General features: G+C 44.9%; 1 protein-coding gene across 1 annotated transcript in view; it reads left to right on the forward strand.

The window, feature by feature from the left end:
• Positions 1-13,065, forward strand: part of TIMP2 (TIMP metallopeptidase inhibitor 2) — a 68,938-nt gene that overhangs the window by 39,341 nt on the left and 16,532 nt on the right. The window contains exons 2-3 of the mRNA XM_056550173.1: positions 4,670-4,770; positions 10,553-10,661. Of these exons, the coding sequence (XP_056406148.1) occupies positions 4,670-4,770; positions 10,553-10,661 (210 nt within the window). The remainder of the gene's footprint in view (positions 1-4,669; positions 4,771-10,552; positions 10,662-13,065) is intronic.

Genomic DNA, 13,065 nt, shown 5'->3' on the forward strand with positions numbered 1-13,065 from the left:
CAATCCCAACCCTCTCAGAGATTCTTTCAGAGTTTCACTCAGTGGTCCATAGAGATCTTCTGCTGGCGATTAGGAACTCGGAGTTACATGCTGAATCGTTTTTTGCAAAGTGGAAAAAATATTTACAATATTTACCTGATGAGACGGAAAGGCACAGAATAGTGGGTCATTTTAGGTCGTCCACCTGGTATTGTGTGGAACATCTCAAGGGGACACTGGGTAATCTGGAGTTCCCCCATAGTTGGGTCTGGTAGATAGAGATTCTTTCAGACTTGTGTAGGTCTACTGTATGTACTCAGTCCCTTTCTCATGCCAAGAGAGCTATTATATATGAAATTGCCTTAGGGTAGGGAGTGGAGACGACAGCGTTTAAATAGGTCAAGAATGACCATAGGTGCAAGAAGCAGTGCAAGATTAAGCAGTGCAAGATTAAAAGTAACCAAGCATTAGATTTTACCATATATAACACTTTGCATGGCGTTATCTATGGTAAAAGCTTCATCCTCGCCATCCCCGGGGGATGTTTCCGCCCCCAAGGATGGTGAGGATATGAAGTTTGTAAGTCTCCCCCGCCACTCTGTAAGTATTCCACTGAGCGGGGAGCTATGCTTAGCTAGTGCCGCTGCTCTGGCCGTAGTGATGCCCCCTTGGCGTGATTGATGGCCTGTGTCATTGCTCTGCTCCCGAAGCAGACAGAGCAGAACAGTAACGCAGGCTGTCCATTATGCTGAAGGGGCGTCACTACGGCCAGTGCGGCGCGACTAGGTAAGCATAGCTCTAGGGGAATACTTACGGGGTGGTGGGAGAAACCTACAAACTTTATATCCTCACCATCACTGGGGGCGGAAACGTCCCCAGGGGATGGCAAGGATGAAGATTTTACTAAAGATAACTCGTTACCAAGCATTATATATGGTAATATCTAATGTATTTACCTTTAATCTTGCACTGCTGCTGATTTGATGCTTCTGGGTCTTTGCTGCTTGTGGCGTCCGAATGACATGGGATCAGGAAGGTAAGTCTTGTTTATTTTTTGCTTTAAGGCACCCTGATGCCTTTATAGTGCACCTGTCAGGTGACTTTCCGGATAAGCTGCCCTGTGTGTGTACATGTGAAGTACCCATATTTCTGGCCATAATTTAAAGGAGTAGTCCAGTGGTGAACAACTTATCCCCTATCCTTAGGATGCAGATCGTGGAGGGTCCGACCGCTGGTGCCCCCCACGATCTCCTGTACGGGGCCCCGACAGCCCGCGGGAAGGGGGCGTGTCGACCTCCACACGAAGTGGCGGCCGACACGCCCCCTCAATACAACTCTATGGCAGAGCCGGAGCGCTGCCTTCGGCAATCTCCGGCTCTGCCATAGCGATGTATTGAGGGGGCGTGTCGGCCGCCGCTTCGTGCGGTGGTCGACACCCGCTATCTGGCCGGAGAGCCTGGCCCCTGTACAGAGAGATCGCAGGGGGCCCCAGCGGTCGGACCCCCTGCGATCTCAAACTTATCCCCTATCCTTAGGATAGCCTTAGGATAGGGGATAAGTTTTTCACCACTGGACTACCCCTTTAACTTTTATATGACATTTTTCACCAGATATTTGCAGTTCTCCCAGTGCTGATGGGCGAAACTCCCTGCTCCCCTAATAAGATATATTACAAAAGTTTTTTACTTTCACTTGTACTATTGCTAATTTTTTTTTTTTTTTTTATGGCAGAGCCTATGATCTTATGATATATTGTGACAGAGCAGAAATGTTATGTGTTGGTTCATAGACAGAACTCATGAGCAATTGTAAAAACAAAATGGAGAATGAGATTGGACATTTAGCTTCATCTTATTTCTGAGCATATGTTCGACTGTCAGTTATCCATTACTATGGTATGCAAGACTGCAAACCATCTGGACTTTTTATTGCCATAAGTGAACTGTACCATGTTCGACGCAAACAAAATGCACAAAAACTAAGACTGCAGTCCAAAAGCCCCATCAACACCAACTGTTTGCACAGACAATAGAAACCTTAAAGGGGTACTCCACTGCCCCAGTGTCCGGAACATTTAGTTCTGAATGCTGGGTACGGTCACACTGACAAGTTGATTAAAATGATTCTGACTTCCGATCAATATATATTAATACTTATATATTTATATGCCAACAAAAAGATATTTGTTACCTACTCTTAACGTATATATCCAGCTATATATCAAAATATAACATGATGATTTTGACGTGATAACTAACCTCCCCTTTTTTGTCAAATGTAAAAACAATGCACTTCCGTAAAATAAACAAAACTCTCTCTGATAAGACTTGTGAACTCTCTGAGTTTTATACCAACATTTTGTCTGGTGTATATTTCTTTATGTCGACACTCAGCAATGTACAGAAGCAGTCATTTTAAGGCCTTATCCGCAAACCATCCTTGACAACACCACGCCCCCTCAATGCAAGTCTATGGGAGGGGGCATAACGGACTTCACGCCCCCTCCTATAGACTTGCATTGAGGGGGTGTGACGTCATGAGGGGCGTGGCCGTGACGTCACAACCCCCGCACCCAGCGTTCTGAACTAAATGTTCCGGACGCTGGGGCAGTGGAGTACCCCTTTAATATAGCGTTTGTGGGATGTACATGTGAAATGAGGTACTGATCCAGGTTGGAAAACACTTCAAGGACTCTGAATTCGGAAATTCAATAAGCCATTATGAATGGAAGGAATAAAGCTTTTGTATCATATAGTACAGTTAGTATGGTTAAGGTGGTGACACAACTATTTCAATGTATTACACATATTGCCTGTAAATCTTGTGACTCCCGCTCCCCCCTTTCTTTTCCCTGTTTATTCTCTCTTCCATCACGCGTTTTGCACTAGTTCCTGGCTCTGTTGCTTTGGTTTTGGCTTGGAAAGTGCAGAGTAGCAGTTCCCTCCACAAAGCTTCTCTGTTTCCAACAAATCCTCTCAGAGTTTGGATGCATTTTTGTCTAATGATTCAGCAGCACATGAGAGGAAAAGAGCTGGATTTTACTGTTACCCGCAGCCATCATTTGTCTCTACCACCCACTACTGTCCAAGATTATAGCCTATTTGTTCACTTTATTAATGTCTTCCTTCACACCTTGACTAACCCCAATGTTTCATGTAGCGTCTTGTACCTTTTCTCTAATCTATTTTCAAGCTGTGGAAGAATTTTGTATACGTTTGTAAAGTAAGATCGTGTTACTTAATGCTATGGTTTGTGAGATGTGGTAATGCACTTAACTCTTGTCACGTTACCTAAAATAGTCATGTTAAAGGGAACCTGTCAGCAGTATTAAATGGGCACTGTCAGATTCAACTCTTTATATGTTGTACATCTTGGCAAAACAAAAGCCTTTCTAATATACTTCATAACATTTTTTTATCTTCTTTTTATAGAAATAATGGCTTATAAAAACTCCCATAGGGGTCTCCATACCATCCAGGACATAATCCTCTCCAGCTGCAGCATCATCTTTGTCCCAGCTAAAGCACAGGCTGGGACAAAGTCCAAGAAGTGAGGGTGGGACTAGCACTCCTCTGTGCTCACTCCTGTCCTGTCTATTAGACTCCTGTCTGAAAACAGAGAGGAGGGGTTACAGAGCAGCCTGCAGTGATTGGATGAAGAGACCCAGCACAGCAGACTCAGGGAGGAAGTGAATGCATGGTGAGTGAGGGTGGGTTCTGTGCTTACTTCTGACACGCCCCCTCCCATATACTTGCATTGAGGGGGCGTTATGTCATGCGGGGGTGGGGCTATGACGTCATGAGCTCCCGACTCCAGCGTTCGGAACAGTTTGTTCCAAACGCTCAGCAGAGGAGTACCCCTTTAATGTCCACGCGAACATTGTCACAGATTTCCCCAGTGCCTGCTGCAAGCTGAATCTTTGCCTGGAAATTTCGTAGTGTGCAAAGGCTCTAAAATCATGTTACCTTCCATGTTCTTGCAGTAGGAAGTGAGCACTCTAAGTGCCCCAAATAGTGGGGTATGCTAATGAATCCTAAACAGTCAAGGGGGTAGAAACCTAGCTGTAGCTAGTCACAGTTCTGTCTGTAATTGCGCTCTGCAGTCATGATTGACAGGCAAAGAGGCTTATACATCACTCATTGCCGAGACATAGAAGCCTGCAGAGAGTACAGGCAGAGAACCGGCTTGGTGATGAAGAGTGCACATGCGCTTGAAACACGTTCAATCTGATTGTATTGCACAGTGGTGTGTGTTCTATGAGTTTTAAAAGAATCCAATAAAATCTGCCTTTTAAGGCGTGCAGGATCGAGGAACGTCTTCTGTTTTGCTTGAATGGCTTGGTCTCTGCCCTGATGACTACTTGGCATGACAGATTAGAAGTATTATTTTGGGCATTTACAGTACTCTCTTCCCACTTCAAGGACATGGTAGGAAGCCTTGTTATGATGCTAGTTACATACTGCCCTTGGTTTTTGGCCCTAATCCTGCTGACAAGTTCCCTTTTAAGTGCCTTTCTCACAATGAATCAACTCATCTACGCATCATTTTCGAACAGTGTCATATTCAATGGCAAATCATGTATCTGCTTTGTAAACTCAATTGTTAAAATTGTGTATAGTGTTAATGGAAACCTTAGGATGGGCAAGTTTGCCACTGTAATTGTAATACTTATTTTTCTCTTTACATGTAGTGATCCGAGCGAAGGCCATTGCGAGTAAAGAAGTTGACAGTGGGAATGATGTCTATGGAAATCCCATCAAAAGAATCCAGTATGAAGTCAAACAGATTAAGGTAGGAAGGCAAACGTGTGCTGCTCACGTATTCCAGGTCTCATGGGAGATGGACAGCCTAATGGTGCGGCCTATAGTTACATAGGTTGAAAAAAGACCAGAGTCCATCAAGTTCAACCTATAACCCTAATGAGTCCCTACTGAGATGATCCAGAGGAAGGCAAAAAACCCTCATACTAGAGGTAAAAATTCCTTCCCGACTCCAATATGGCATCAGAATAAATCCCTGGATCAACCTTCTGTCCCTATAAATCTAGTATACATAACCAGTAATGTTATTACTCTCCAAAAATGCATCCAGACCCCTTTTGAACTCTTTTCCGCTAGATAAACTGGCCACATACAGTGCATTTTTATACTTTCACTTTATTTCACATGGGTCTAAGTGGCCGAGCGTGTTGAAGATTGGTGTTTGTCCAAGTAAACAGGTGGAGCTCTGATCGGTAAACTGCTTGGAGTTTTCCTTAAAAGGGTATTCCAGGAAAAGACTTTTTTTTTTTTTTAAATCAACTGGCTCCAGAAAGTTAAACAGATTTGTAAATTACTTCTATAAAAAAATCTTAATCCTTCTAATAATTATCAGCTGCTGAAGTTGAGTTGTTCTTTTCTGTCTGGCAACAGTGCTCTCTGCTGACATCTCTGCTTGTCTTGGGAACTGCATGGAGTAGAAGAGGTTTTCTATGGGAATTTGCTTCTACTCTGGACAGTTCCTGAGACATGTGTCATCACAGAGTACTTAGACAGAAAAGAACAACTCAACTTCAGCAGCTGATAATTATTATTATTTAAGAAAAAAATCACTGCAGGAATGAAGCTGTGCAGGTATATGAGCGTCACAGACTTCACAACCATCGTGTATTACTGGACCGGTTGGAAATATAAATAAATAGTAAGAGATCCCCACTTGTCCTCAGCAGAAATAGTTTGCAAGCATTTTTTTAAGGTGTATAGACTTGCCTTCCTCGGAGGGTCAGCCTGTGCTCCGAATCTGCTGCAGTCTGCAAACCACAGCCCAAGATTCATCCGCCCTGTAGGTAACACTTACTTTTCTCTGGGCCTGTCTACATGTCTTAAAAAACAGATCATATTTGACTTTTACTCAATTGGATCATAAACCAGTTATATTAAGTATAAAGGGTTTTTAAACACAATGGGGGAGATTCAGCAAGACCTGTGCTGAGGAAAAAATTACCAGTTTCCCATAGCTACCAATCAGATTGCTTCTTTTATTGCTCAGAAGCCTTTTCAAAAAAGAAAGAAGCAATCTAAATGGTTGCTATGGGCAACTGGTCAACTTTTTCTTCCGCGCAAGTTTTGATGAAAAGTCAATTGAATTGGTTTCATTATATATCTACCTGTCTTACAGGGGCAGTAGGTTCGAAATTATGCAGCATTTTTCTTAGGAGGCGAGGAGTTTTCTCAAAAAATATATAACTTGCCTTAAAGGGGTACTCCGCTGCTCAGCGCTTGGAACAAACTGTTCTGAATGCTGGAGCAGGCGCCGGGAGCTTGTTACATCATAGCCCAGCCCCCTCAATGCAAGTCTATGGGAGGGGGCGTGACAGCCATCATGCCGCTTCCCATAGATTTGCATTGAGTGGGTGGGGCATGATGTAATGAGGGGTGGGGCTATGACGTCACGAGCTCCCAGCAGAGGGGCACTCCGCTGCTAGACATCTTATACTCTATCCAAAGTCTGATCACAAAGGTCCCACTGCTTTCACACCCTTCCCCCATCGGCCGACACCCCCCTCCCATAGACATGAATGGAGAGGGCATGGCTGTGATGTCACGACAAAATGTTCAGAACACTGGAGTACCTCTTTAAAGTACACCATCTGTGCAAAGTGGCTACCAGATACATAAAAGAAACCACTCTGCTGTCTATATACTTCTAAGGATCCATTCCCATCACCTATTTGAGCAATGTTGCTGGTACGCGGTGGGATGCTGTCAACAAAATATTTTGGCATATAGTACTAGTAGCTAGTGGGTACATTTTATATGCACTTTTAAGTCCTAGATAAAACGTATACACTGACCGTTTAAATAAATAGGTCCAGTGCCTGTCTGTTCATACATCCGCATCCCATTTTGACCTAAAAGAGTCAAAATCCAGGTTATCTCAGATTCTCAGGTGAAAGTTGGAGCTTGTGCGATCCTGTTGTGGTGTCCCGGTACTGGACGTGGTCCTGTACGTTGTGTAGTAAGTCCCTATAGTCAGAGTTCTTTCGTCCTGATAGGGGTCTCTTAATGGGATAACCCCTAGTCGCCTCTTCCTTCTTTAATATAATGTGTAAATTGTATATATTTTATTTTATAAAGGTTACTTCCAGGACCTTAGGTCATGTGATTTACAGTAAATGTGTTGCTAAGGTTAAGGACCTTCCAGGTCACGTGGTTGTGCCACCTGATGTACCACAATCCTTTGTAATAGGACTGACAGGTTGGGGATCCAATAAGCTTTGAGCCTGCCCCCTTGCCATATAAGGGCGCTGTTTCCGATCATCTCTCTCTTGGGTTCTGGACTAACAGAGAGAACACAGCTCCGTGCATACCGACAAGACAAATCTAGGCCTGAAGCCTATCTCTTCAGCATCTTGCTAACCGTGAGTTTATCCAACTCTCTCCTAAAATCCTACGTGACTACTGAACCTAAAGCAAACCCCTAAATTCAGCGGAGAGCGTAAAACAAGCCTTAAAGCTTATTCCCTACAAGGTCCCAACCAACCTGTGAGGAGCCTAAGTACCGGTCCTCTGTATAGACTGTTTACTGATTTCATCCTGCATAAAATCTGCAGTAAAGTTATTTCCAGTTTACTACAATCCTGGTTGTGGACAATCCTTTATTCCTCCCTATCGTTCCTGGGATGGGTGGCGGTAGGATATATATATGAGGAGGAACCCACACCCTGGCGTCACGACAGTTAAGGGTTAAGGCAACACCCTTTCATCACTGCACAGCTAAACCCTATTCGCCCTACACCCCCCCCCCCCCCCCCCCAAGCTACCACACTGTGGATAGTGGATATACCGTATTTTTCGCCGTATAAGACGCACTTTTTCTTGGGGGGGAAAAGTCGGTGCGTCTTATACGGTGAATACACCCCTATCGCGGCGGTCCCTGCGGCCATCAACGGCCGGGACCCACGGCTAATACAGGACATCACCGATCGCGGTTATGCCCTGTATTAACCCTTCAGACGCAGCGATCAAAGCTGGCCACCGTGTCTGAAGGGAAAGTGACACTAACCCGGCTGTTCAGTCGGGCTGTTCGGGAGCGATTTCACCGCGGCGGTCCCGAACAGCCCGACTGAATAGCCGGGTTAGTGCTTACAGGACACCGGGGGGGACCTTACCTGCCTCCTCGGTGTCTTCTCCGTTCAGGGATCCCCTGTAATGCCGGCGCTCTCCTTCCTCGTCATCACGTCGTCGCGTACGTGCGTCGGCATGCGTAACAACGTGATGGCGGCGACGGAGAGTGAGGATACCCGGCCGGCAGCAGAGACGTTCCGGAGCGACGGGGACACGGCGACAGCGATGGAGCGACATACAGGGCAGCGGTGACGGGTCCGGAGCGGCGGGGACACGTGAGTATTACCTCCTATGCAGTGGTCTTCAATCTGCGGACCTCCAGATGTTGCAAAACTACAACTCCCAGCATGCCCGGACAGCCAACGGCTGTCCGGGCATGCTGGGAGTTGTAGTTTTGCAACATCTGGAGGTCCGCAGGTTGAAGACCACTATTGGGTTCAAAATCTTTATTTTTTTAGATTTTGCACCTATAAATTGGGTGCGTCTTATACGCCGGTGCGTCCTATAGGGCGAAAAATACGGTACTTTAAAATGCTGGAGAACCCCTTTAAGTCTTCTATGGATAGGGGATACGTTTTCAATTATTGGATAACCCCTTTAAAGAAAAAAAAATCCTTTGCTCCTTAAACTGATCACGGTCCTATAACTCAGGGCAATAATCAGACTATGTAAAGGGGGTTTATTTTTGGGAGAAAGGTTTTACAGGCTGTTGTCCCACACTAACCTCTTTATATGACATTTCTTTGTGGTGCTGTCACGTGGCTATATGAAAAGGTAGGATTATACTTTGCTGATTATTCTGACAGAACGGCTTTTATCCCTCTTTGTTTTTTTTGTTTTTTTTAAATAAATGTAATTTCAGTAGTACCTGGTGTCCTTTTAGTAATTTAAAAAGCAGTAGGAAAGTAGAGGGGGGGGAGGGGCCTCTTTGCATGTGTTCCTGTTTGAATGTAGGTCAAGGGGCAATCTCACTTCGATGGGGGGGTTTCTTACGCTGGAACCCCTCAGTATCTTCATAATAGGGCCCGATTTTTAACTGGTAACTGGTTAACCTAGGAAGGAAGGGATCGGCACGCTTAGCTGAGAGAGTGGGCCCCGTTCTAGAGATCTTAGGGGGTCCTAGCAGTCAGACCCATAGCGATCGGACACTTATCCCTTATTCTAACTTGGAAAACCCCTTTGATTCTACTTTTTTCTATGTCAGTTGTGTCCATAAACTTAAATGGGCACTGTCAGGTAAATAAGTTTTGCTATTGCTTTCATCAGAAAATTTTCACTAATTCATTCCGAAAAAGCCAGTCAAAAAAACTGCCCCCCCCCCCCCCCCCCCCGCTTGCTTGGACACATACCAGTCCGGCCGTGTCCAGCTGTCATCACCTACGTCATGGACGCAGGTGATGATTGACAGGGCTGCATGTATGCTCGCTCCCGGCCCTCACTCTGCCTGTGTAAGCACGTAGCCTGGAGTGATGACATGGTAAGTAAAGACCTTCACTGCTTCCCTCCAGATTCTGTCAGCTATGAAGGACGCAGGAGTTTTCACCACCCCGGAGCTCCACAACAGTCGACATCAGAGCGCAGAGCGCAAGGGGGAACAGCTGATTTCGGCTGGTGCAGCTCCGGGTTCGCACATTATTCAGCCCTCTCTCTGCCAGCCACTGCTCATATTGCCGCCCGCCACCCACTGAATTGCACACATGCCCGCCGCCCGCTGAGTTGCTCACATGCCGGCCGCCCGCTGAGTTGCTCACATGCCCGCCGCTGCTGCTCACAGAGCCGCCCGCTACTGCACTCACATGTTCCCCCTCAACCGCATATCAAATGCTTCCCATCTTCCCATCCGCCCCATCTCCCTGGTGCTGGTCTCCCTCATGTTACTCATCCTGTGTGGCACTGATACTATATAACAAGGGTTAGCGATACAACAACTCCCAGCATGCCCGGACTGTGGACATTCCGGGAGTTGTAGCTTTTGCTAATGCTAGGGCAGATGCCTGCTCACATCTCCTCTAGCATTAGCAGGACTACAACTCCCAGCATGCCTTCTAATGCTAGGGGAGATGTGAGCAGACAGCATACCTGAGGGAGGGGGCGGAGACCTGCACAGTGAGGCCACGCCCCCTCCACTGGAGAGGAATTTAAGCTAGTGAGCTACAATGAAAGTGTAATAAAAAATAAATAAAGGTGCTAGACACATAAAAATTAGATGTACATGGTCAGGATTAGGTACTGAGTATTTTATATTTAAAAAAATTTGTTGGATTAGGTATGCTTTAAGGGTATGGTCCCACGTAGCGCTTATGCGTTGTATTTCAAGCTGTGCGAAATCTGCGCAGCGGGAAATGCAGTGTGGCATCTGTCCTTGAAATTTTCCAGAAGTTTTTACTGACTGGGTTAAAAAATATATTCATTATTCATGTTCATAAAAATATTTGTACTCATTGATGCCTTTTCACATGTCTTTATAGATGTTCAAGGGACCTACCGATGATATTCAATACATCTTCACAGCTCCGTCATCCGCTGTATGTGGAGTGCCGCTGGAGACTGGAGGCAAAAAAGAGTATTTGATCGCAGGTTTGTTCCTATACATGTGTGTTCTTTCTGTATTTGATAATAATACATGGTTTGTTTTATTAACAATAATAATAATTTTATTTATATAGCACCTACAGATTCCGCAGCGCTTACAATTATGGGGTACAAACAAAGACAAGTATCAGACATAATATTACACAATAACTATTCAAACGAGGTGTGGGGATATATTGGGGATATGTTGAGGATATGTTGGGGATATGTTGGGGCCAATTAGAGACTGTTATGGGCCTGTCTGAAGAGATGTGTTTTTAGGCCACGTTTGAAACTATGGATATTGTTGTTGAGTCTGAGGGATTGAGGGATAGTATTCCAGAGAACCGGTGCAGCACGAGTGAAGTCTTGGAGACGGGAGTGAGAAGTTCGGATTATAGAAGATGTTAGTGTGAGATCATTAGCAGATCGGAGAGAGCGTGTAGGATGGTAGACAGAGGTGAGAGAGGAGATGTAGGGAGGTGCAGCATTGTGGAGAGCTGTGTGTGAGACTGAGGATTTTGTACTGTATTCTGGACTGAATTGGTAACCAGTGTAGTGACTGGCACAGAGAGGAGGCGTCGGTGTAGCGGCTGGAGAGGAAGATGAGTCTGGCTGCGGCATTAAGGATGGACTGGAGAGGAGAGAGTTTGGAGAAAGGAAGGCCTATTAGTAAAGAGTTACAGTAGTCGGGGCGGGAGTGAATCAAAGCAATAATGAGAGTTTTAGCAGATTCAGTAGTGAGAAACGGGCGGATTCTGGAAATGTTTTTGAGATGCAGGTGACAAGAACGTGAAAGAGACTGAATATGGGGAGTGAAAGACAGATCAGAGTCAAGTATAACTCCAAGACAGCGAGCCTGCTGCCCGGAAGTTATGGTAGTACCACATACCGAGATGGAAATGTCAGGGTTAGGTACAGTATCAGTTGATGGAGAAAAAACAAGAAGTTCTGTTTTCAAAAGATTTAGTTTCAGATATAAAGAGGACATGATGTCTGAGACGGCAGAGAGACAGTCACTGGTATTCTGTAGGAGTGCAGGGGTGATGTTGGAGGAAGAGGTATAGAGTTGGGTGTCATCAGCGTAGAGGTGGTACTGGAAAATCTACTGATTGTTTTTCCAATGGGGGATGTGTAGAGTGAAAAGAGTAGAGGACCCAGGACCGATCCCTGGGGAACCCCGACAGCAAGGGGAAGAGGAGAAGAAGTAGAGCCAGAAAACGAGAAGCTAAAGGAGCGGCCAGAGAGATAGGAGGAAAACCAGGCGAGAGCAGAGTCCTTGAAACCAATGGAGCAGAGACTACCGAGGAGGAGTTGGTGATCCACAGTGTCAAAAGCCGCAGACAGGTCCAAGAGAATCAGTAAAGAGAAATTGCCATTTGATTTGGCCGTTTATTATGACTTTTAGGAAATGATGTCTTGTTTGAATGACATCTTCACCCTATGTCAGTTCGGGGTTTCTTCTTTACAAGGCAGTAAGCATTATATTCAGTTCATGTGGTATTTTGTATCTGAAAAAGATAAACTTGGCACATCCAAAAAAAGACAGCTGGAAAAATAATGGAAAGAGTTGCACAACTGTGTTTTTTACATATTTTTCTAAATGATATAGCTAAGTGCTGCTAAACAGGTGGCTTCTATTTTGTTTGTTTTTTATATCGCCTACGCCTTTTTTCCTATTCTGCCATGATAAAAATAAATCTAACACAAAAGCCTCAAAAATATATTTTTTGTTTATCACATTCTAAAACAGAGGATTTTATTCAGCTACATTTTGAGTAGACATTTCACAATAAGCTTCTGACAAAAGACTGACAAAAAATTAAGTAAGTGTGCAATAATATTTCAGGAGCATATTACTTAAGATCATCCGGTTATGGCTCCATTTCCTTAGATAAAGGAGATATTGCATATGATTGTTTATAAAAACACAAATGGACACTCTTAAAACACTCTTTTCACACTGTGTTTGCAGCATCCATGCATAACCCTAACAGATGCCTCTTTATATGCATACAATGGTATACATCATCCATAGGCTCTCATGTTCAAAAAATATATTTGTCATAAAAACAACAACAACTTTTGGCATGTCGTACAGACATGTCAAAAGTTTTGATTGGTCGGGGTCTCAATGGTGTCACCCCTATCAATCTCTAGATATAGCTATGAGAAGTGTACTGCACCCCATAGACTTATAATAAAGCCCATCTTCTGCAATGAAACAGATTAAAGGGGTACTCCGCCCCTAGACATCTTATCGCGGGGGTCCCGCTACTGGGGACCCCCGAGATCTCCCTTCTGCACTCTGCATTCGTTTAGAGCGTCAGGTGCAGTGCCGGAGGCTCGTGACGTCACGGCCACGACCGCTCACGACGTCACGGTCACACCCCCTCAATGCAAGTCTATG

Source organism: Hyla sarda, chromosome 13 (genome assembly GCF_029499605.1).
Source record: "Hyla sarda isolate aHylSar1 chromosome 13, aHylSar1.hap1, whole genome shotgun sequence".
In the NCBI taxonomy this organism is placed as follows: Eukaryota; Metazoa; Chordata; class Amphibia; order Anura; family Hylidae; genus Hyla; species Hyla sarda.